This window comes from Megalobrama amblycephala, linkage group LG17 (genome assembly GCF_018812025.1).
Source record: "Megalobrama amblycephala isolate DHTTF-2021 linkage group LG17, ASM1881202v1, whole genome shotgun sequence".
NCBI lineage: Eukaryota > Metazoa > Chordata > Actinopteri > Cypriniformes > Xenocyprididae > Megalobrama > Megalobrama amblycephala.
Window position 1 is genome coordinate 35,047,601 of NC_063060.1, and position 25,935 is coordinate 35,073,535.

General features: G+C 37.9%; 1 protein-coding gene across 3 annotated transcripts; it reads left to right on the forward strand.

Annotated features, from left to right (window-relative positions):
* The first annotated feature begins 427 nt into the window (after positions 1–427).
* lpin2 (lipin 2) lies at positions 428–24,622 on the forward strand. 3 transcript variants are annotated; one of them, XM_048162493.1, is made up of 20 exons: positions 428–1,714; positions 10,003–10,203; positions 13,684–13,779; positions 13,939–14,243; positions 14,334–14,441; positions 14,602–14,731; positions 15,084–15,432; positions 15,697–15,796; positions 15,925–16,112; positions 16,308–16,401; positions 16,494–16,563; positions 16,678–16,770; positions 17,331–17,416; positions 17,793–17,943; positions 18,595–18,743; positions 19,679–19,765; positions 19,902–20,054; positions 21,721–21,835; positions 22,193–22,296; positions 22,491–24,622. In XM_048162493.1, exons 2-20 carry the CDS (start codon positions 10,012–10,014, stop codon positions 22,636–22,638), a joined length of 2,718 nt encoding a protein of 905 aa, XP_048018450.1. In that variant the 5' UTR covers positions 428–1,714; positions 10,003–10,011; the 3' UTR covers positions 22,639–24,622. The 3 variants fall into 3 exon arrangements, with proteins under 3 accessions (XP_048018450.1, XP_048018449.1, XP_048018448.1); XM_048162492.1 differs by lacking the exon at positions 428–1,714 and adding an exon at positions 6,632–6,848 and having other exon boundaries at positions 14,605–14,731; XM_048162491.1 differs by lacking the exon at positions 428–1,714 and adding an exon at positions 6,635–6,848.
* Positions 24,623–25,935: the final 1,313 nt, after the last annotated feature.

The following is a 25,935-nucleotide window of genomic DNA, read 5'->3' on the forward strand; positions in this document are numbered from 1 at the left end:
GTTATGAAGTGTCGAGAATACTTTTTGTGTGCAAAAACATAACAAAAATAATGACTTTGTTCAACAAATTCGTCTGTCCCCTGTCATACTGCTATGCTATTTTCGTTGCAGAGCTTCCATGTTTCCGTCGGAACGCGGACTCTGTATTGGCCGGCTCTGGTCACGTGAGCAGCATGACGCATAAGTGTGATACTGACGCAAGCGTCGGCCAACACTGAACCCATGTTCAGACATAAACACTGAAGCCCTGCAACGAAAATAGCATAGCAGTATGACGGGACAGATGAATTTGTTGAATAAAGTCGTTATTTTTGTTTTGTTAAAGTATTCTCGATGCTTCATAACATTAAGGTTGAACCACTGTAGTCACGTCGACAGTTTTAACAATGTCTTTGCACCTTTTGAGGTCCAGAAAGGTAGTAATGTCGATGCTGCCTATATGTGGATCAGATACCCTCGGATTTCATCAAAAATATCTTAATTTGTGTTCTGAAGATGAACGAAGATCTTGGGACGACATGAGGGTGAATACTTAATGACAGAACTGTAATTTTTGGGTGAAGTAACCCTTTAAGTGTGCAAAGCCCATTTGACAACTGAAGATATAAGCATCTCATTGCTTTATGCAATTGCAATGTACCTGCAGGTAATAAAGACAATATTAACATCAACAACACGTTTTGAATTAAAAAGCTTTGGGTGTTGCTTTATTTCTAAGCATAAACTGGAATGTAGTGCAAAATTAGTGTGTATCTCAACTGTCATCTCATTTTAATTAAAATTGGTGTAGTTTTCAGTGTGAATCTACTCTTCTTGACACAGTGTATAATGTTTAAAAAATGACCTAAAATTCATATTCAAAAGTGGACAATGTTGAAGTTGGCTAAATGTTGCTAAACCAATAATGTGATTTTGGTAAATCCTTTCTCTCTTAAAACAATCTGGAAAAATAATCTAATTTGTAGTTATGTGATTTATTGTTATGTCTGCTGAATCTTGCTTAATGGATATTGTGTCTTTATATGTAAACATAAACATAGTAAATTAAACTGACACTGGTTGCAAGGTAGTTTAATCTGTGTAGGTCTTTCAGATAGCACAGGCACAGCTATTGTTAAGAAGCGTTTGTTGTTTTGTGCTCATTTGAGCAGATCTTAATCATAAAACCAACAGTCAGTGCTATGCAATAAAATTAACCAGTTGCAATGCAGAAAATGTGTTTGATTGCAAAGAACTGTCAGATGCTTCAAATGCAAGAATATGAGCACATCAGTCAGGATTAAAATATTAAACCGGTTGATTATTTAATAGTAACTGAACAAAATCACAAACAAACTTCTAAAGGAAGTGGTTGTGGTGGTTATCTCTGCGCTCGGGGGAATTCTGCTTGGCCGGGTCACGTGAGAGGCCTCTTTTTGAAGTGCCTGCGTCGAGTCACGTCACGGCCACCCGCCGCCGCCGCTGCTGTGTGAGCCGCTGCCTGACCGGTTCGCGGTGGTCGTACCGTAGATGTGACCCTCTGAAAAACTGCCCACTGTTATGATACACGAGAAAACCAGTAGGGATCCGGTCGGCGCTGAGAGGTGTAAATATTCAGTGCAGTCAGCCGTGCTCGTTCAGAAATGAATGAATAACGTCGGCGAGAGAGAGAGAGCAGCGGACAAGCAGACAGCGACATAACGTCCAATTTCGAAACAACAACAGCAACTGAAAGGTAAACATTACACGAGACCCTTTCTGTGTTAGCCATTTTGGTCAAATATACCATATAAACGTATATAACATGTATTTTAATGACAGAAACATGTAATTTGACTGTATAGAAATGTAAATGTCAGTTTAGCCGGTTGGCTAACGATAGTCGAGCTAACCAGAATGCTGATGCTGTCACTGTAACCGAATATAAAACCAAACAAGATATGTCTTTATTTTAATTGTTATCTGTTTATTTATTATTTATTTAGAACTGGTTAATGCTACATTTTCACATAAAATGTCACTTATATGCTGAGTTGTATGCAAAAGACGGGAATTTCACTAAACAACAGCATCATGTCATTGCATTGCACACTGAGCATTAGTGTGTAAATGAATGCGATTTTTAGACTTCTTAATAATTACAAAACATGTCTTCTGTCAAAAAAAACTTTTGCTGTAATAACTGCTACAAACATTTAGGGCAGTTAAGCAATGACAGGCACATACTGAAGTATTAGTGAGCATTAGTGCTGATAAAAACAGCTGTACTCAAACTTGTCTGAACTTGTTTACAAATGCGAGCAAAGCACTTTTGATTTTAAATAAGTATTAGTTCAGATATTAAATGCAAGTCATTATGTTAACTTTTCTCTGCATCCATATTCGGTTACCCTTTATGTAAAATAACAATATCTTAGTATGACATTGCTGTTATTATATATGCTTGATATGTCTCTCCTGAATGACTAGTCATGTTGTTTACCAGTGAATGTCAAAGAATTGAAAATGAAACCATAAACCTCGAGGGTGTGTAAAAATTTGAGGAACTGATTTGTGTTATAGTGCATATTTTGACATTTCTAATTTTATTGGCTTTATAACTATTTTACAGCAGGAAAGAATGCTTAAGACAGTATATTTCCGCTCTCATGGTTGCCCTTTGTAACTGAACTTGAACCGAATCACCTTTTTATGTTATGTAAGTGAAACTTTTTTTTGTTATGCAAGTAAACGACTCTAAGCTGGGCCCCACATCTCATGACACAGCAAAGTACTAAAAAAAAAAAAGTAAAGCAAGCAGGTGGTTGAACTTAAAAGTTAGGTGCCATTTAGTATTTGCTCCATCCAAAATTACTCCCATTATATAATTTGACCATCCCACTGGAGACAAATGGGCTAAAGTGTGCTGGTCAAGGTCACAGGGGTGAAAGAAAATGATTGTGGTTTTGTTAAATTACTTTTTAACTGTTTATACCTGGTCACGTCTAAACTTGCAACCTTTGTGTGAGCAGCAAAGCACATTAATCATTTTAATATCCCCATCCAAAAGGCTTAAGTTCTTGGTTGTTTATTGTGGAGATCATTTTGCGTCATAATTACAGACAGTCTAGTTAAAGAATAACTATTAGTTGTGTTTTTGTGTACAGCCAGATATGACTGTGCAAGAGCACTGCATCCTTTTAAGGTCAACAGCCTTTGCTACTTGGTCTGTCATGGCAAATAACAGACATTTCGTACTACACCTGATGTTTTCATTATGAACAGCAGGACTGATAACATGTACCTAACAAATACACGTGCACTCTGTAATTAGAGGCGTTCCTGGTGAGACGACAGGTAATACAAACCAATTTGCTTCCACTCTAGGTATTGTTTGTCAGTTAAACAGAGCAGGTGAATATACAAACCTTTGGACGTCTTAGGTTAGAGTGCTTTGTTTTACTAAATTGTAAAGGGAAAGAGACTATTCAGGATGTAAGATGTGTTTGAATCACATTGGCTATTGGCCGATATTGGATATTCAATTATGGAGTTTTGTTTTTGCTGTTTTTAGATTTTAATCACTTGCTTATACAGCTGAAATGATACTATAATATGTGTAATAAACCTTTAGTTAATAATTTTATTAGTAAAATGGCTCCTTTTCCATGTTTTTGCATTTCACACAAATGTGTAGAGTTCACAACAAGAATGATAACGATAAAGATGTAGTTCTAAAAATCATTCTAAATATAAAAGAATACATTGTTCACACCAGAGCTATAACGATATAGAGAAAAAATATCATTAAGATCACTTTCAGAATGATTTTTTTCCAGCTGTTGAATGATAAAACACTGATAGCCAGTCAGAATCCTTTCTAATTTAAGGGCTCGCGCATTTAAAATGGCAGAAGTTAATCGCCAAGGTCCAGAAAAAGCCACCGCTGTTTGACAAGTCAAACTCCCTTTTCAAGGATACTTTAAAGAAAATGGATATATGGAAAACAATCAGTCATACCATTGGAATAAATGGTGAGAAGTATTAACAATGAGATCATTATGCCAGGCTAGCAAACAGTGTAACATAAAATAACCTCAGGTATCCAGCGCTAGTTTCGACAACATTGTCTTGCTTCCTTTGAAGTTGCAGTGAAAAATATTAGGCGTTGTTTTTATTCCACTATATTAACTTCGTCAGCTAAATTCACTTTTAGATTAGATCGATTACACTAGCTATTCACTCGAAACGTAGCATGCTGAGGACATCTGTTGGTTAAAGCCATGTAAATGCAAAAAGAACAGCAAAAACATGTTTTATAAAACGGATAGTTGATTCTTATTGGTTGAGCGGCGTTCAAAGCTGTTGTAAAATTCCCAAAAACATACAGCTGACCGCATTACATAACTATCGGTTCGCCACTGAATGTGTATGTTGCTAGAAACCACTCTTGGCAATGTAAATATGTTTGTTCTCTATTGATTTAGTTAATTGAAGCTCACTGCATCATGTAGAAGAGTATTGTGAGAGAGATATCGAGTGACCAAGTGTATTACCTCTTCAAATTTAGCATTTTCCTACTGGTCAGTCCTATGTTCATAATAAAAAATCCATTTGAATGTCCGCTGCTACTTTTAACATTTAATGGGTTTCCCCGTGCCCTGCTGACACTGACAGCACTAGTCAAAGCATTTGTCATTTGTGTCTTGTTCCGTGTTCACAGCAAGTTTCAATATAGAAGTCTTTGCGACTGAGTGACTCGCTCATAAAGACAGTCTTTGCCGCCATCTAATGGCGTAATAAATGTAAAATTGGACAATTGGAAAATAGGACAATTTTAAGCATTATATGAGGTAAATTCCATATTTTGGGTTGACACATGACAACTTACTAGTGTAAAAAGATATGTTCACGCTCCTTTTCTCCGCTCCACTGCCGATGAGAGGCCGCCATCTTGTTTGAATTCTGAAATCTCATTATCGAAGGCGATTCATCTGCGATAATGAACGCGATATTGCGTAGCTTGTCAGTGAACTACGGCTCTGTCTGTTAAATGGCGCTCCATTTGAAAGCAGGTGATGGCGATTTAGCGGTAATCAGGGAACCGGCTTTACTGACGAAATGCACGTGAAAATCGCATGTGATATATCCCCCAGCCCTAGTATGTATGTATTTTCTACTGCACAAGAGGCGTAATCAACGAGCATTATTCACGCAATTGGATAGTCCTTCAACCAATCAGATCAACGATCCGGGTGACGTACTTTGCAGAGCGACGCGAAAACTCCAGACAGGTTTAGTTTGTATTGGTTTGTAGCATTGATCAGCGGTTTGCAGAAGCAGTAATGGCATCGAGCGATTTTTGCAGATTGTGCAAAACAAAACATGAAAGTGAGTGGTATTTACACCCAGTCGAGCGATTTGTTTGCTAAACTAAAGAAGTCATTCAGCATCGTCGAGAGGTTAAAAGGAATTGGATTGACGGTCGTGCTTGCCGTCGCTTCTCTATCGTCATCGTGTTATACCCGCCTATAGCGAGCAAGGTGGATAAGCCAGTCTGTGATTGGTTCCCGCAAAAGTGTAACAGAAGCGGTAGAAATGAATGTACGGGTTTCCAGACTGAGTTGCCGGGCGAAATCAAATGGCTGGCAGATCAGGCTGGGTTTACCCAGTCTAGCCCCATGTATCATCACCTTAACAACGCCCCTTAGCTGTTATAAATTTACTGTAAACCACAGCTTCACAGGGCTTATTGCTTTAGTACACACTTTAAAACCGCAGCGTTTGAGCTTAGAATAAACAGACCGTTAGTTTTGTTTCACTTTTGTAAATGTTGTTTATTACACTCTGTGTTAATCTTAAGGCTACAAATAGTCCTATTATTTGCAACATAATCATTTATACCTAATACTGTATGTTTGTTTACCCAGCTCCATTTCAGACCACACAGAAACCTGTTTGTTTTATACCTAACTGTTCTCTAACTAGAGTTTTTTAATGACCAACTAGCACCCATATGTCTCTTCTCTTTTATGAGTTTAATTTTTTTTAGTAGATCTCAAAATTAAGTTTTTATACTGTACATTGTAATGTTGTGACAAATAAGTTAGCTTGTAGCAAATTAAACTATTGATTTTATTTTTATTTTATTTTATTTGTTTTGACAAAATTTAAATTTATAATATTTTCCATTGAATTAATTTTTAGCCATAACATGAAAAAAGTATCAAGCTGAATTTTAATATCAGTGCAGTCCTAGTTTAGACTGAGAATTGGCATAAGAAATGTCACTGTTGTGTCTCTGTGAGCACCCATGCCGCTATAGAGTCGAATCATTAACTAAAGTAAGCCGAATATTGGAGGACGTTCTCCTCATGTGATTGCACAGACGGGTGAAATACAACTACTGTTTTCCTCCAGCTCCCCTTTTCAAGGCCCTTATCAGTGGTCAACCCCACCGGCCCCCTCGCCGGAAACAAGTCTTATCTGTCGCAGAACTGCTGACCCCTTACTCTTACCTCATTGGCTAGAGAGAGTAGGTTGTTGTACCTAATTGGTTGATTTCTTATGCCTTCTTTAATATAACATGAATTGACGAAACTAAAATACAGCTTCTGTTTTTCAAGTGCATGCAGTGTCAGAAAGGTTACAGTAGTTTACGTTTATGAGTAGATCCTAGAAGGTCAGTAAGTCAAACCTGGTAGGTGGGCCACCTGACATAGTATTTAGGATGACAGAGGTAAATGGATTATTTGTGAGGAAGGAAACTCTTGAGGTAAACAGGGATGAAAAGACTCCATCCTAGGGCAGAATCAGAACTCTCTGGCAGCTGCACTGAGGACAATAGTGAACAAGATGAGTCCTCATCCCTTAGGGCATCATGGTCCTTGGTGAGTGAGAAAAGCAAATGACAGATCATTGGTAACTGGGTGTGGAGTAAAGATTCCAGTTAAACTTTAATAATCTGATCTGCTATTATTAGCAATTAACATGAAAAATGACTGCACGTTGAGCACGTTTTCGTGCACAATCTTGCACTGATTACGCCTAATGACATGACGGTGTGTTAGGTCACGTAATTGCCTTAAAACCTGTTCTTTTATCAGGTAAAGCTTGTAAACTTTTTATGCAAAGGATAAAAAGATAATTTCTAATCTTTTAGAATAAGTGGAGTTTTGAGTTACAGTACAACTAATTAATTAATCTAAGATTTATGTTTGTTTATGTAATGCTATATGCCAGTGACTGAAGATTGCATCCGAATGGATTTTACAAATAAGGACGCTAGAATAGTTCTTGACAATAAAATGATTGAATGAATTGAATGAACAGCCTTTTATTTGCTTAATTGCTAAAACATTCATAGCCTTAAACTTATGGGCTTACATTAGGGGCTTATGTTAAGAATATGAAACTATTCAAAAAGATTGGTATTACATACTGATCTTTTAAAAGTTGTTTAAACTAACTGTCCAGTTCAGTGACAGAAGTTTTGCTAAGTTAAAGGGTTAGTTCACCCAAAAATGAAAATCCTGTCATTTATTACTCACCCTCATGTTGTTCTACATCCGTAAGAGCTGGCATTGTTGCATGAACACACTGTGGATAATACTATTTTGTAAATTATTATTCTTTTTTCTTTTTTTTTTTTTTCCTTTTTTTTGCACAAACAAAGCACTCATGTTGCTTCATAAAATTGAGTTTAAGCCACTGGAGTACTTTAATGATGTCTTTTTCCTACCTTTCTGGACCTTGGAGTGGTAGTTGCATTGGATCTCATTAGAGAGACAATGACCTCTCAGACTTCATCAAAAAGATCTTAATTTGTGTTCTGAAGATGAATGAAGGTGCAACAAAAAAATTTTTCTTTCATTTTTTTTTTTTGACCACTCGACCCCATCCCCTGTCACCCTGTGATGAAACGGGCCGTCCAATTAAATTTCAGCTTTAGATCACCTGCTCTGAGTCGCTGCTGTTGCACAAAAGGGCGAGATTGTTGGTGCTGTTTTGAAAACCACTGTAAACACAAAAGTATTCAGGAAGAGAGAAGAGAATGATGTTGAGTTCTTGTTATCAGTTTTATTCTCACAGGCAATCAATCGTTTTGCATTCGGTGTGAAAGTACTAGTTTTACTACAGTTTTCTTTACTTTATCGTGTTGTGCTCGGTGTGAAAGGGCCTTAAGTCTTAAAAGCTCAACTTTGATTGTGGATGTCATGTGTTTGTTGTTCTGCTCTGTTCAGTTGGTTAAGGCTGTTTTCTGAGAATCACATATTTAGATATGTGGAGATTGCTGATATGAGTGTCACAGCGATGACCCATGCTCACAGTGTCCTCTATAAATTACCCTGCAAATATGTTGTGAGACTGGGGTCAATTGTTCTGTTTTGCACAATCACCTTTTTTTTTTTACAACACCATTATTTATAATAATAATATTAAATTATGCTATAACCAAAATTACAATGTCCCTTTGCAACAGATATTTAGTCTTCACATACACTACCATTCAAAGGTTTTTGGTCAATAAGATTTTAAAAAATATATATATATTAAGCAGCACAACTGTTTTCATTAATAATAATAAATATTTCTTGAGCAACAAATCAGCATTTTTCTGTGGCACTGAAGACTGGAGTAATGGCTACTAAAATTCAGCTTGTCTATTACAGAAATAAATTAAATTTGAAAATGAATTAAAATAGAATTTTAAATTGTTATAATATTTTACAATATTACTATTTTTATTGTATTTTTGATCAAATGATATTATTATTATTATTATTATTGGTCTAAATTATAGAAAGCATAAGAGACATAAAAACATAAACTGACGAACATTTGAACAGTAGTGTATTTCATGAGGTTAAATTAATTAAATGTCTAGCACAACTTATTTTCTCCCCCGTATGGTCAAATTTACCTCTAGTCCCCTACACAACACATAAGGTACTGTTTTGAGTATACTCCAAAATGTTAGAGTCTGCCATTTGAAAGTGTACCCTATATACTGCCATTTTTTACAGTTATGTGCAACAGGTTCTAAATTATATTGTAAGTGCACTTCCTGTTAGGCCAAGTGTTATTTACTCTTATGCTGTGCTCAGCTGTTTGCACATCCCTTTCTCTCCTTAAAGGCAACTGCATGTGTGCAGAAACCTGCTTTATATGGTTCATGTTCATGTCAGAGAAAAAGTAGGTTAGCCATGGGTGTAAAGTCTGTTAAGACTTTTCTGGCTGCCCCTATGGTTAGAGAGAATGCTCTACTTTAGTTATTTGCCTTTTCCCACCTCCCAGGCATTTATACAAGCTGTGATAGTATTTAATCTTGTGGTTTCCTTGATCTGATGTTTTAAAAAAAGTACCTATTTTCACATCGTTAGACCTCATAACAACTAAAATGAGCCATGTTGTTAAATCAGAATTACTCATTGTCATTTGCATAATAATACATTCCAGAAATAGCATTTCTGTGAACTTCACTAACACAGTCTACTTGGGATTAATTTAGCGTGTCGCCTTATACTCTAGGAATTAACCTTAAATTTAGACCTGATGTTTTTGAATAATTTGCTATCATAAATAAACATGCCAGTCAGTTTCTTTACAGTTGCGACCAGATCCTGCTGTGGTCTTTTATACTCGTTAAACGAGTACTGGAAGAATGCCAGCAATTCATCAGAAATGTACATTGATCTTTACACTCAAAGTATGTCAGAAAAACACATTTTTCTTAGCTCATCCTGCATCCTTATGACACAGTTGTTTGTGATTAGTTTGTTGCTCAACATTTTGACTGTGGTGTTAGAGCACATTCAGACCACCACTCATGAAACAGCATTACGCCGTCTGCAGGTCTGCTGATAACACTTTTAAAAAGGCAGGTGGCCAAAGAGAACTTTCACTTTGAACACGAGTAAAGGAGTGATTATGCCACATTTGCCATGTACAAATACAGTATTGGAAAAGAAGAGTAGTTCTTGTTTGCAGCGTTTGTTGATGTCTTGTGGTTAAATTTATTTTACTTTCTGTTCCTCAATTTAGGCAAGCACCATGAATTACGTGGGACAGTTGGCAGGTCAGGTGCTGGTGACCATGAAGGAGCTGTATAAGGGCATTAACCAGGCCACGCTCTCAGGCTGCATCGATGTAGTGGTGGTCCGCCAGAAGGACGGCACCTACCAGTGCTCTCCTTTCCATGTGCGCTTCGGCAAACTGGGTGTGCTGCGCTCCAAAGAGAAAGTGGTGAGTGCTGCAGTGCAAGTAGGATGTTAAAAAAAACCCATCAGATTAAATTGTGGGGTCAACAAACCAAAGCATTTTTTTTTTGTCTTCAGCAACTGAGTTTCTGAAAACTTTTCAAAACATAGAAAAATGAAAAATCCACAGACAGGTCGCTGTCAATATAATTGATCTGAGCCTTAGACAATATTTGCTTTTCTGCTTTCCAGCCTGGAATTGATCTTAGTGTTAATCTCCATTGTCTTGCACTAAAATGGCTGGATGATAGCGTAAACACAAGTACAATCAAAGAAGCTCAGCTTTAATCCACCAATGTCTTAATGATTCGGCTATCTTCAAAAATGCCTTCATCTGTGCATGTCTGTGATGGTTCATTTGAAAATATTTTGTCTTTGTACCAGCTCTATAAACATGTTTCTGTGCTATGGAAACTTGTTTCCGCCACTAAATAAAAAATAAAAAGGTATTTGTGACTTTTTATCTCACAATTCTGACATTTTTTCTAACAATTGCAAGTGTACATCTTGCAATTCTGACTTCTTTTCTGAGAATTGCAAAATATAAACTCCAAATTGCAGTTTATAGTGTCAGAATCTGGAGATATAAACTCTCAGTTGCGAGAAATAAAGTCAGAATTGCAGGTTATGTTAGAATTGCAAGATATAAACTCGCAATTCTGGATTTTTTCCCTTGTAATTGCGAGATATAAACTTGCAATTGTGACGTCTTTTCTCAGAATTGTGAAAAATAAACTCGCAATGGCGAGATATAAAGTCCAGTTCTAAAGAAAAAAGACCAACTTTTTTTTCTCAGGATTGCGAGTTTATATCTCGCAATTCTGACTTTATAACTCAAAATTGTTTAAATCTTGCAATTCTGACGTTATAACTCGCAATTGCGAGTTTATATCACACAATTCTGACTTTATAACTGGCAATTCTGAGTTTATATCACACAATTCTGACTTTATAACTCACAAATGCAAGTTTATATCACGCAATTCTGACTTTATAACTCGAAATTGTTTAAATCTTGCAATTCTGACGTTATAACTCGCAATTGCGAGTTTATGTCACGCAATTCTGAATTTATATCTCACAAATGCGAGTTTATATCACACAATTCTGACTTTATAACTGGCAATTCTGAGTTTATATCACACAATTCTGACTTTATAACTCACAAATGCAAGTTTATATCACGCAATTCTGACTTTATAACTCGAAATTGTTTAAATCTTGCAATTCTGACGTTATAACTCGCAATTGCGAGTTTATATCACACAATTCTGACTTTATATCTCACAAATGCGAGTTTATATCACGCAATTCTGACTTTATAACTCGAAATTGTTTAAATCTTGCAATTCTGACGTTATAACTCACAAATGCGAGTTTATGTCACGCAATTCTGAATTTATAACTCGAAATTGTTTAAATCTTGCAATTCTGACTTTGTAACTCACAGTTGTGAGTTTATATCACGCAATTCTGACTTTATAACTGGCAATTGTGAGTTTATATCACGCAATTCTGACTTTATAACTCGAAATTGTTTAAATCTTGCAATTCTGACTTTGTAACTCACAGTTGTGAGTTTATATCACGCAATTCTGACTTTATAACTGGCAATTGTGAGTTTATATCATGCAATTCTGACTTTATAACTCACAAATGGGAGTTTATATCACGCAATTCTGACTTTATAACTCGAAATTGCGAGTTTGTATCACACAATTCTGAGGGAAAAAAAGGCAGAATTGTGAGATAAAAATCAATTATGTTTTTTATTTTTTATTCAGTGGTGGAAACAAGCTTCCATACTGTGCTGGCATGTTCATAACAGAAGATTCCTGCAGAGGGTAGTGCATATAAACAGTGCATATAATTTTCCATGTGTTATAGGCTCTGTGAGCTAAATAAATGCTTGAGTGGAAAGACAGGAAAATCGTGATTTAGTTATTGTCTTGTGAGAGCGGAAGCAGTTTGTACAATCGTTCTCGTTTAAACAGTGAAATGTTACAGTTGTTGAGGAAATGGGTTGTAGACTTAATCAGTGAGATCAGTTCTATTCTAAGTGTTTATCTCCACCAGTAAATAACAAGATTATAGGCAATAAATAACATATTTGAATGCATTCTGGTCATTCTGATGTTTTCAATCATCTATAGTACACAGACAGAATGTGTTAGAGTGTTTAGCATAAAACATTTACCAGTGTGCATGAGCAACAGCAGTAGATGGGGGATGGAACAGTTCTCACTATCTACAGGATGTGTGAAAAGGTTTAGAAAGAAATGGTCGCTATGGCAACAGGTTTCTCTGACTAAAAAGAGATAGGAAATTGAAGCAGAGGAGTGAGAGTTTTGTCAAAGTTGCCTCTGTGATTGAAGACATTTGCTTCCTTTCAAAAGTATTTTAAGCTCAGTTTTGCCTTTTTTTTTTTTTTTTTTTTTTTTTTTTTTTTTTTTTTAATCCCAGCTTCTCATTGGAGTTTCTGTCAGAGACTGTGGTGTAACGCATTCGCCCACAGTGCAGATAAAAGATAGCTGACCTCACTCTCTTACCGCCATTATGAAATAGATCTGGGTTGTTCAACTAAATAAATTAGATTGCTGATACAAAACAGTCATTAAGAGTCACAACAGCATCCGGCCCTCTCTTCTCACTACGCCGTGAAATGATCTTGTTGTCCATAGGCACACAAGTAAGAGAGCTCTCTGTTCGAGATTTACTCAGGATCATGATTAAACCAACATTAGTATTATGCCCCTTTACTCTACACACATAAATCACCCAGCTACCCTAAAACTGAGGCTCAGAGGCCTCCAAATAGGCAAAACAATTTGGTATGAAAGTAATCCGAAGAAACAATTTTGAGAAAACTGAAAAACAGAGAACACAGGGGAATAAATCAGTATTTCCTTGGAGGTCTGTCTGAAGGATAATGTTTCTGTGGATGTCATCTGAGACTCAAACAGCTCGATGTCAGGCTGCCGTTGTGCCGGGTCATGGTATCAGGTGTGTGATATGATCATCTTTGCAGGTCAGCTGGCTCAGAGTGGCACAAATCCACTAATTGTGTTTGGTGGCTAGATCCTCCACCACAGGTATTGTGTCTCCTGTGAGCAAATGATTAAAACTGTATGTGTGGACAGGAGAGTGAACCTGCTGCTTGTCCAAGTTTGGATGTGCACTGGTGGTAGAGTGAAAAGTCATGAGTTCAGAAGGGAATCACAGGGTAAATGTCAACTGATATTGGCTTTTTAAGGTCATCTAAAACACATGCCATACATAGATATTTTTTTAATAAAAAATAGAGATGAACATTGCAAAGGTCAGACATTTGATTTAGAATCAAGGTGTCAGATAATTTCAAAAGCACAGGTCTTAAGTTATAAGTTGGAGTGTAATATTGAAAGTTTGAGGCTACATCTTCCATATTAAGGCTGTTTTAAAAAAAAATCCTCTGCACCTCCTTCAGATTGACATAGAGATCAACGGGGAGCCTGTGGATCTCCACATGAAGCTGGGAGATAATGGAGAAGCCTTCTTTGTGCAGGAAACTGAGGAGCAGAACGTAAGTGTCCCCTATTTCAGAGGTGCTGTCACCCATATTAATCACTGCACTGCACTGCATCTTCATATTTCAGTATGAAAATGGCATTTTTGAAAAACATTTACATCGCAAAGACTGTTGATCTGCCATGCTTTAATGGTGTCTTTCTTTTTTTTGTAGGAGATTGTACCAGCTCATCTGGCTACCTCCCCCATCCCCACTGAGAGTCACCTCTTTTGGATCGGAGGTGATCACAGGCCAAGTCAGAACCTGGATGACGATCCACTAGACCCCGAGGACCCTCCTGATCCCCCTGTTGCCAGCACAGGGGCAGCCAAGAAGAAGAAGAAACGGAGGAAGAAGCATAAAGGCGACCCACGGCGAGAGGAGCTGACCCCTCCTGCCGTCATCAGCTCTACCCCTTCAACAGATGACATATTTGAAATGGACCTTAGTTCTGATGAGGACGCTGCTTCCAACACCAGGTAGCCATACCAACAGATACATGCACAGTACTTGCATACATGTACTGATATCTGATGGAGTAGGTGATTAAAGGAAAACCTTTCTTTCAGATCATCTTCAATCAGTACAGTTCGAGAAATTGAACCCAGGTTACCAACAGTTCGCCATTCTTTAGACAACTACCCTTACTCTGACGGAGACTGGTCTCCATCAAATAGGTTTGTTATCTTGCACACGCCTCAAAATATGTTTTTGATCCTTACAACATTTGGAGGACTTCCAAAAATATCTGTTTTTAGACTTGAAGGCTCTTTGTTCTTTCACTTTCACTTTTTTTTATCAGTTCATGTGAGTTGCTGTTTGTTATTATATTTTTAGCAGTCATGCCATGTCAGAGGCCTTTTCTCCCAAGAGTGACTCTGAACTGGTCGTTCGGCCCTCAGAGAGCCTGCTCAAAATGGAGTCACACATGCAGTGGACATGGGGAGAGTTTCCAGAATCTACTAGGGTAAATTACACGTCTCAAACTTTTTTCTTTGAAATTCATGTTATATAAATTTATATCATTCACCTAAAAGAAGAACTGCAGATTTCCATAGAATCTGAATGTCCATTCTTCAGAATGTTCTAGATGCGTTTGTTTAAGAAATAACACATTTTATCACATTTAAATCCATTCTGCAGTTTCCCCCTCAAAATGAGCACAGAAAATCATTTAAAGAAATCTGCAGATTCTGTCTAGGCCAAGTAATAAGTGAAAATAGAATGCAAAAATATTTCCTGTTTTATGCTATGATTTTGAGTTAACGGGTCATGATCAAATCTCGGCTCACTGCCACTCTCAAAAATGTAATTCCCAGGTTTCAAAGAAGGAGAAGATGGAGCTGCCGAAGACCGTGACCATAATGCCTTCAGAGAACACTCACTTCAGAGTCATCCTCAGCTCAGAGGCCATGGAGACGGATGAAAGAGAACGAGCCATAGGAACTCCCAGCTGTACCATAGTCAAGCCTGAACCCCGCACCCCTGTGACCCCCAAAACTCCCAGTGAGTCGGAGTTGGAGATGGTACCTAGTGGAGTGTTGACATCCACTCCTTCATCCAGCCTCCCTGCTGCTCACACTGCTCCAGCTGCTGCCTCTGCTACTCATATAGGTGGAGACATGGGAGATGTTGGCCCCAAGAGTGACTCACCCTCCAAGAAGAAAGGTGGGCTTGTTAAGCACCACTCGCTTTCTTACCTTCCTGTCTTTCCACTCAATTCTGGCCATTGTTAGTTTGACTGATTGTCTTACCGGTGACTATTCTTTATTTCTGTCTAATCTTTATTTGATAGTGGGAGTGTGGGAGTAGATAAAGTTGTAGCTGATTCATGTTTAACAAGCCTAAATCAAAGTGTTCTAGAAAAATCAGTGGATCTGACAAATCAGTTTACTGATTTAAACTTAAAATGCTGACTGCAAATCTGTTCAGGCGTCCCAAAAAGAAGTCAGCACCAGGGCCCAGAGGACATCTACCTGGATGACCTGAATGTTCTGGAGCCTGATGTTGCTGCTCGCTACTTTCCTAAGAGGTAGAAAAAGAATCACACTTCTGACCTACAGTATATTGCTTTTAAGATTAGATTGCGGTACTTGGAAAGGAGTTCATAACAAGTTTATCAGGTGTCATGTGACCTTGATGTGTTATGTGTATTCGCAGTGAATCAGACTCCGGCTCCAAGCACTGGATGGATTCTGGGATGCGCTCAGGCTCTCAGTCCCCACAGTCTGTGGGCAGTGCTGCGGCTGACAGTGGCACCGAGTGTCTGTCTGACTCTGCCAGTGATCTGCCTGACGTCACTCTGTCTCTGTGTGGAGGGCTCAGTGAGAACGGAGAGATTTCCAAAGGTATCTGAATCTTTCTGGTGTGTTCATTTATTATGGTGTGGTTGAATCACAGCTGTAGTTGTGAAAACAGTGGTTAGGATGTGGTTAATTCTGTTTATCATAATACATTAATGGATTTAGCACATGCTTTTTTTCAGAGATTTGCAAATGGAAATAATACAAGTGATTTAAATTTCTCTTTCTGCTTGTTTCCAGAAAAATTCATGGAGCATATCATCACGTACCATGAGTTTGCAGAGAATCCAGCTATCATAGACAATCCGAATTTAGTTGTTAAAATAGGAAACAGGTGGGTTTGAATTTTAAATATAAGAAAAATATATAATAAATATAACTGTATAATGCTCACATTAGTAAGTAAATTGTTCTTTGTTATATTAGGTATTACAATTGGACATTGGCTGCCCCTTTGATCTTAAGTTTGCAAGCATTTCAGAAGAATTTACCCAAGGTATTTCGGTCCCCCAATAGTATATTTTTACTTTAGAAGTCCTATAAAGGTTTATTTTTCAGTGCTGTGGCGTACTGTGGTAGGTCAAATAGCTGTTGTCAATTATCTGTACAGGCTACAGAGGAAGCTTGGGTGAAAGAGAGGATGCCAAAGAAATCAGGCCGCTGGTGGTTCTGGAGAAAGAGAGCAGACAGCACTATTAAACAGGTAAGACCACATTGTGACCTTAAGATATGTATACCATTTAATCATAAAGGTCTTTATTGAGTAATCAGGGAGTAAGAACAAAACCTTTAAGTAGTTATTGGTCTTTTAATCCCACTGCATTCCAGCACTTGTCTTTAGACTTCTGTTGGCAGATCTGATTACACAAGCATCAACATTTGCGTAATTGCCTTAACAAAAGGACAAGGGCACGTATTTGTTATAAAGAAGGTGAAATGTGCTGCCTCTGAAATTCTTCTCTCCAGAGCTTCTGCCGTCATTCAGGCATCATACATCAGGCTGCCCTCATCTGGCGCTTCTGTAATTAGCACTACTTTGCGGTGTGGAATTTTACAGCCTAGAATTAGGCCAGGCAGGTCATTAATAACCTTTTTCAATAATAACCTGCTGGAGTCATGTGAGGATGCGAGGGTCATGTAGTCAGTCACAACATGTTTGAGAGCAACAAAGTAAATGATGACATTTACACATTTCTTATTACAGTTTTTAAATATGTGGCAGTGTGATCTGATGTACTAATGAGTTTTTGTTTTGTTATATAGTCAGAAAGCACTGGAAAGCTGGAGGTAAAACAGTCCCAAATGGAGGATGGCAGCTCATCTTTGTCAATGGAAAGTCATGCCCGCAAGTGAGTCAGAACCGCTGATGGACAGGCAGAGACAGCATAATTTCCTGCATGTCACTTTTGTAGTTTACGTGGAATATGTGCCGATAATAATGAAACTGGTTGATATCCTTGTATGTAACCGAAGGTTATAGGTTAGCTATTTTAACTGGCTTGGTTGTACACAAACAAGTAAAAGATAAAAGGATCAGTTTTATCCTTGACCTTTCCTCTGATTGATTGCTGACTACAGTATCCCCCCCCCACAATGCAGAAGTAAATCAGGACGATCCAGCCTACTTTCTGTTTTGTCTCATTCTCTGTGGTGCTCTTGTAGTCTAAATTAGGAATGGATGTAGTTGCAAATTTAGTTCACTGATTCCCTGTTTGCTGAGTGCAGAGTGGACACCAGGGACTCGTCCAGCGATGAGGAGGGGAAGGAGGTGAGTGCTGCCGCATCGTCAATGGAGCGCAAGGTCCAGTCTGAATCCCACGGCCACACATCCACTCACTCCTACCGCAAGTCCCTGCGCCTCTCCTCCGATCAAATTGTGAGTCTACGTTTTTGTTAGGAGATGGAAATATTTAGTTCTGTAAACATGCTCTATGCTAAACCACACAGTGATTATTATTTACAGCATTTCAACACTTGCTCAGTGGTTTTGACTGAAAGATGCAGAGTTCTGTTGCCTGTAGTGCAACTGCTCTGTAAGTCAGCCGATTAAAGCTGTCCCTTAAGCTTCCTCCAGGAATTTATGTAAAAGCTCTGTGACTCATTCTGAAAGGGCTGTGTCTTGGCGTTGATTTGCACTAGACCGCCCCCTGTTGGCAGCTTCGGGAGCAGTTATGCAATAGAAAATCTTCTTCCATTAAATAAAGCTTTTCATAAATTTATGAAGACTTTGTGGTGTAGATGATTGCATTGAAGATTAAAATTAATTAAGTCCTGAGACTTAATTTTTACAATCTTATTTTTGTTATTCAATTATTAAAGCACAGGTTTATTTATTTATTTTGCAGCATTCAGCAGTCAAGTGTGTGGTGCAGAGGACTACAAATAAATTAGTTTATTAATATAAGTTAACCACACAGATATTGTCTCAATTCAGAACCCATAATTTGTTGTAATTGTGGTAATACAGATAGCAAAGATGTTATGTGGTGGTAAAGAGATGCATTGATCAGGTGGTATTGACTTCCAGGCTAGTTTGAAACTGAAGGAAGGACCCAACGATGTGACGTTCAGCATCACAACGCAGTACCAGGGCACATGCCGCTGTGAAGGCACCATCTACCTTTGGAACTGGGATGACAAAGTTATCATCTCAGATATTGATGGAACCATCACCAAGTATGTATTCCACAGACGTGCATCACGTGTTTCCTTTAATGAAAAACATTTGCTGGGTTGTTTGTTCAGAATCCACTTTTGATCTTCCTTTTTATAGTTTACTGTTGGCGTGAAGGGGGGAAAAAGGCTTAGGTGTGCAGAAATATTTCCGTTAGTTACTGCAGAAGGACTCATTCACTGTTTTTTATTTTTTTCACTGCCAGAACCAAAAGAGGTTTATAGATCAAGGCAGAGCTTGCTTCATCAAAACAAGTACTCTGGATATGTGGCAAATGATGAACCGTTAATAGTGATCTTGCATCGCAACCCACTCAACTAACGCTTACAATGACGAAGACAATGTGCCATTTAACGGACAATGTCTCCCTGAGTTTTACTGGCTGTTTGATGGAGTTCACAGCTCCAGCGTTAGTGCGATACCGGTCCGCCGTCTTTGGTTTTTAATTACTGCAAAGCCGACTGTAATATCAACGCATCTATGCAAACGAATACTCTCCGCCTCCAGACTCGTGCCCTTATTATTTCTCTGACCTGCTTGCCTGACACATCTCTCTGAGGCTGTGAAGCAGGGCGGCTGACTGTGGGGTGCGCCCAGACCAGGGCTGGACTAGGAGGAGGATGTCACCATAATGAGCCAATTTAAATCCTGCTCTCTCATAATGCCACTCAGAAAGAGTCGGAGATAAAACGCTAAAGCGGGGAGAGGTTCCTCATTAGTAGACGACACAGAGTTTTGCCCAAGCTGAGAAAAAAATCTCGCTTCTTCACAAGTCTGTTAATTCTAAGAATAAAACGAATGTCAGAAGCTATATTTAGGAACCCAGTTGAATGAGACTTGGACTTCCTTCTAAGTAGAACAAATATGTGCTAGAGGATTTTGCTCCTTTCATTTGCCAGGACATGCCATGTTCACCCGTATGTTTATGTGCTTTCAGATCAGATGTGTTCGGGCAGATTTTGCCTCAGTTTGGGAAGGACTGGACGCACCAGGGCATTGCTAAACTCTACCACTCCGTGGCTGAGTGAGTTTGCATTCTTAATGCTCAACCCCATAAAAACGTACTCCTCGAAGACGTTTTCTTCACTAAACGGACACAAGCGAGCTCACTTAAGAGTCTTGAAACACTGTTTTGATAAAAGCGTGTTTGTGTTTTTCAGGAATGGATATAAATTCCTGTACTGCTCAGCAAGGGCAATTGGTATGGCAGACATGACGCGAGGCTATCTGCAGTGGGTAAACGACGGAGGCATTATCCTGCCCCGTGGACCCCTCATGCTCTCTCCTAGTAGCCTCTTCTCGGCATTTCACAGGTATTGTACAAACTTCATAGTTTTTTAGGAATAGGTCAACCACACGTCGTTCCAAACCTTTATGACTTTCTTCTGTGGAACAGAAAAGATATTTTTTAGAAATGCCTCAGTGTTTTTTGTCTATTCATTGGAAGTCAGTGGTAACCAAAACCAAAAATATTCTTCAAAATATCTTTTAATAGATATCAAGTAGGGGTGGAACGGTTCGAACCGAAATCGAACCGTTCGGTTCTCCACTTCGGTTCTTCTGTCACAGCGCGCAAATACTCTCATGCAAATTCTCTTTCAAGTATTGCACCTAAACGGACAAATTCATACAAAAATGATGTCAACAAACATAGTAGGTTATATCTTAAGAGAAAAATGAGACCGACAACGCATGTTTATTAGTATCAGTGTACTGGATCTTTGAATTATGTCTTAAAGGTCCCGTTTTTCGTGTTTTTTTTTAAGCTTTGATTGTGTTTATAGTGTGCAATATAACATGTAACGTGTTCATGTTTCGCGTGTAAAAAAACACAGTATTTTTCACATAATTTACTTATCTGTATACCGCTGTTTCCACTGTCATAAAAACGGGCTGATGACTTCCTTGTTCTATGAAGTCCCTCCTTCAGAAATACGTAACGAGTTCTGATTGTGCCAGCGGTTCCTGTGTTGTGATTCGACAGCTCTGAGCGCACCGTGCCCGGAAAGGTCACGCCTCTTACCATAACGTGGAGATGCACTCGCTCAGTGTTATTGTAAACATGTCTTTAATTTTACCCTATCAATTTGAGCCGGAATCAGACCCGGTGATTGGACTGCGGGATGAAAATAACAGCGTTTCGACGACATGGCGACAAACACACTCTACAAACGCAACTCTTGTGTATTCCTGTGGGCGGAGGTTAGTCAAAAAACTGTTTTAGTGACGTCATTAAAGAAGAAAGTAGAGGGATGTAGTCCAAACTGGCCGTTCGATGTAGGCGACTTCTGTTAAATAAAATATCTCGCTTGGCATTGAACTTTGAGCTTTAAAATTTTACAGATTTTATTTATACTCTAACAACAACATTACACACTAACTAAAGTTTGAAACATGGGATCACGAAGAACGGGACCTTTAAAGGGACAGTAGTCTAATATTCCTGCTCTGTTTTTAATGTTAAACGACAAAAGACTCTTGACTGAATAATTTTTGTAACTTCAATAATTTTTCATCTATATTTAACTATTCAAAGAAGTTTAAATGCAGTGTTATTTTATATTTGATTACTTTATTCAATTTCTGTACCTGAAAACTACTGTTAGATACCTATAAAAACCAGTAAAGCATTGTTTATTTTATTTGTATCTTAGCTCTCATGTATGTATTTGTGCTGTTTCTAGTAGTTAGATTGTTTTTATTTTCTTTATCTTTATTTGACAATTGTCCTATTTTTTTTTTACTGAGCATATCACATACCGAACTGTACCGAAACCGTGACCGTAAAACCACGATAAAATCCGAACCGTGTGAAATCTGAATCGTTCCACCCCTAATAACAAGAATATCTATCTATTTTTAGGTGAACTATCCCTTTTTATAAGCAGAATTAATTAATAAACCCCAAAAAAGCAGTATTCATATACAAGTACCAAGTAGTTGATTTAATTTATTCCAAATGCTTTTTTTGTCTCAAAGGGAGGTGATTGAGAAGAAGCCAGAAATCTTCAAAATCGAATGCCTTACTGACATCAAGAACCTTTTCCTGCTCAACAAACATCCCTTTTATGCTGCATTTGGAAACCGAACGAACGTAGGTTGGACTGCAGTTAACTTTCTTTTCATTGCATGCTGACCTCAGCAGCAGAGTCAAAGGTCAGCATAAAGATTCATGTGAGGTTTAGAACGTAGAAGCTCTGTCCCCTCAGGCTACACGCTCATGACCAGCTGCTACAGACCAGCCTGCTGATCTTTTCCAGCTGAATAAATTCGAATGTTTTGGGTGGAGTAAGACATTGGATGTTTATTCAGGCACAAATGCATCTGTTTCATCATAAAACCAATGTCAGGAACTAGCATAGAGGGATATTTTTGTTTGTGGACATGGTGGAAAGAACAGCAGAAGTTGTCCTATGTTGATGCCTGGAGTCTGATCTTCTGTCTATTTTAGGACGTCTTTGCCTATAAGGAGGTTGGAGTGCCACTCTGCAGAATCTTTACTGTTAACCCCAAAGGAGAGCTCATACAGGAGCAAACCAAGGGCAACAAGTCCTCGTAAGTGCGCATATTGATCTGTAGAGTTACATAAAAGTAACTCTGAAGTCCGCTTCAGCTGTCAAGAGATTATGCTGATGTGAAGGTGGCGAGCTGATTCTTGAACTTTGTTCAAGGTCTTCTTGAGAGTTGAAGGGCGCCTTTGTTTGTTTTCGATTAGCTGTCTTACACTCTTTCTCTTTCTGTTTGTGCAGGTACAGTAGATTGAGTGAGCTGGTGGATCACGTCTTTCCCTTGCTGAGTAAAGAACAAAGTTCGGCTTTCAATTTCCCAGAATTCAGCACCTTCTGTTTCTGGCGTCAGCCTATCCCCGAGATCCGTCCGGAGGACCTAAATTTATAGACCATGCGTGAAGGCTCATCTATTACATGGTCATGGTCATCCCTGCCATTGGAACCATTAAATGGCACCCTGCAACATCTCACATCTCTAGTTAAAGACAAATAAAGCGGGCACCCTATTCCACCCGGGAAACAGGAACTGCACAAAAAAAAACACCCCAGCGTCATATTAATGGGGGATGTAGTAGAACTTCCACAAACTAAAACACCTGGTGCTGCTCCGTAACGATACTTCTAATCTGTATGATTTTGATTAGCTGCTATGAGTTAGGCTGCTTCAGATCTGAAGGAATTTATCGCTAATGTTTACAGTATTAGTAAGACGATCAGTGGCCTCTTGGCCAGTGGAATGAGTGTGCAGCTGTTCGTTTGGGTATGTGTAAGGTTAAAGGTGGCATAAAAATATGCTTATAATCTAAAGTAATTAAAAAAGATATTCCTTACAACCGCTAATTTACATTTTTAGAGCGTAGATTATTTATATACAAAGGCTTTAGTTAGAACTAACTAATTAACATGCACTGCCTCTAAGATGTGGTGACGGTATGACAGTTTGAATATGCATTGCCAGATGGTGCGAAATGAGCTCTGAATCTCATAGATACTGGAAAGTATGCACAGAATGAGCCGTGCCACGTGAGGACACAGCTCATCATTTACAGTTCAGCAGATTTAGCGCGTTCAGTCTCGTACAGTCGAATGGATTCAGTTGAAAAGTACACAAAGGAGTTCATTGTAATTGGGCTTTCTTGTTATTTCCCAACTGTTGACATTTTCATCGTCTGGTTGCTGCAGAACGCCTTACCGATCGCACTTTTTCAGCTGCAACCAAGAGAGGAAAAATATCAGATCGTCTTGCACTTAACTCACGACGGAAATGCAATAACGTTCAAAGCTTTTCAGCAGCCTTTTGTGCACAAAGCGAGGATTTTGTGTGAACCTCAGCAAGTGATCTGTATTAAGTTATGAAGAGTGTAGTATATATTTGCTTTCAAAATGAAGGTATGTTATACCTTGAAATAGGCTGCTGCACGTCAGAGAGTAGTGGGATCAAATGGTCTTTAACATTTTTTTTTTTCTTTTTTTCTTTTCAACTAACCAGGCCTTTGCATGCTTCATTTGGAATATAAATAGGACAGTTCGTTTTACAAACGCATTGCTTTCTGTTAGGGTAGACGGTCCAAAGGGTCGTCACGTTTTCACTATTGGACGATTTTGAGCAGCAGAAACTAAGTTTTATTATTAGAAAATATTGAAGCTGATGTGCAAGTGAAGGATAAAAGTGCTCAGATCTTTCCACTTGATCACCGTTGATTAACGTTCCCTTTTTTCCACTAGCTGGTCACTAAGGTCTTGGCCCCCTACCTTTGGGCTTTGGTCAAGTTGCTTTAGAATCTCATAAGGGTAAGTTTTAGAGCACTGTGTGCTGGATGTTAAAATAGATGTACAGAATTAGAGCACAGTAAAATCGTTTCTTTATGTGTTTATTTAAGTCAAATCATTGTTTAGGGAAAAATCGGGGCATTTCATGGTTCAGTTGGATTGTGATTTAATATATGTGTGTATGTTGCGCTTCTTGTCTGCAGTTATGATGTTCGGAAGTGAAATCTGTTAATTGTTAACAAAGGAATCCCATTCTTTCTATGAAAGTAATACCTCTTGTGTGAGATGAACACACTCATCTTGTATGAAACTAACATTAATGGTAAAAAGAGAGAAAAAAATGTTAACAAAAAAGCCTCTATTGCTGTTATAAGTGCTGAATGTGTTTTGTCATTCCTCTTGATCTTTGATGCCTTTTGTTTTACTTGCTTTTATTTCTAGCTGTGAACTCGAGTGGGATGGTGAGTTTCGTGGTTTAACTCTATAGGTTCACATTGCGTTTGACCAGCATAAATACCTTTAAATGGATAATTGTACTATTAATTTACCAAAACTATGGTTTGGACAATGTTTATGAATCTATTAAAGATGTATTTAATACAGCTGTGTGGACTATTTATAGTGCTAAGAAATCATGATAATATAATTTGTCACAATGAATGGATTTTTAATGTGTTCTGCTTAAGAAAAAAAATGTCTTCTGGGTGTTTTTTTGTTTTTTTTTTACCTTTTTAATGCTTTTTATTAGAATAGTGTAGATGAGACAGAAAGCAATAGAGAGGAGAGAGAGGGGAACAAAACAGGCAAATGACCTCGAGCCGGGACTCAAACTCGGGTCGCCTGAAGCACAGCTGTGCCGTATGTCTGAGCACTGCCCACAAGGGCGTTTTTTGTGTACATTTTATACTTGGCACAATAGCCCAGTTTGTAGGGAAAATTAGTTTTACAAATTATTTAGATATAAAATAATATAGGCTTCTTGCTAAAGACGACAGATCAGTTTTTAATTTTCCACATCCAAATGTGAATTTTGCAGTATAATTTTTTTATTGGCTCACCCAAAATGCATTTAAAATGTTACATTGGCTTGCAGCTGTGCATATTTTTTTGATCATCTTTAAAAAAAAAAAAAAAAAAATCCTTATTCCATACCCTGAAAATAACATGCACAAGCCCGGCTTAAATCATTGGTAGTTTATTTATTTATTTTTTTAAATACATAAAAATATTGGCTGTAAAAGAAGTGAATATCAAACTGAACTGTTGAACCATTTTTAAAAGGATAAAAAAAGTATGCATTTGTTAATTTAATGTTGAAAAAATATATATAAACCTGCTTTTATATTTATAGAAATTTTTTAAGATCACAATTTTAAAAGAAACTATATAGATTGTTGCAAATATATTGATTACTATTAAGAGCAAATGGTATGCCCCGTTTAATTTGGCAACAAATTTGGTGCATTGTTGATTGATATTTTAACACCTCAAATGCATTCCACCTTTAAAATTCTAACACAACTCAATTTTGTGCTTCTGATAAATAACCAAAGCCAAACTCTATTGCGTAGTCCTTAAAGGGTTAGTTCAACCAAAAATGAAATTCTGTCATTAATGACTCACCCTCATGTCGTTCTAAACCCATAAGACCTTCACTCATCTTCAAAATATTAAGATATTTTTGATGAAATTTCAGAGGTTTTTTTTATCCTCCATTGAAAACAACAAAATTACCGTCATTCAAGGTCCAGAAAAGTAGTAAAAACATTGTTAGCCAATAATGAGCCAGTGTTTGGACGGGTAAACAGAAGCTCTGCAATGAAAATAACGAATGAGAATGAAAGGTAAGTTATTATTTTTGTTTTTGCCAATAAAAAGTATTCTCTTCACTTCATAATATTAAGGTTGAACCACT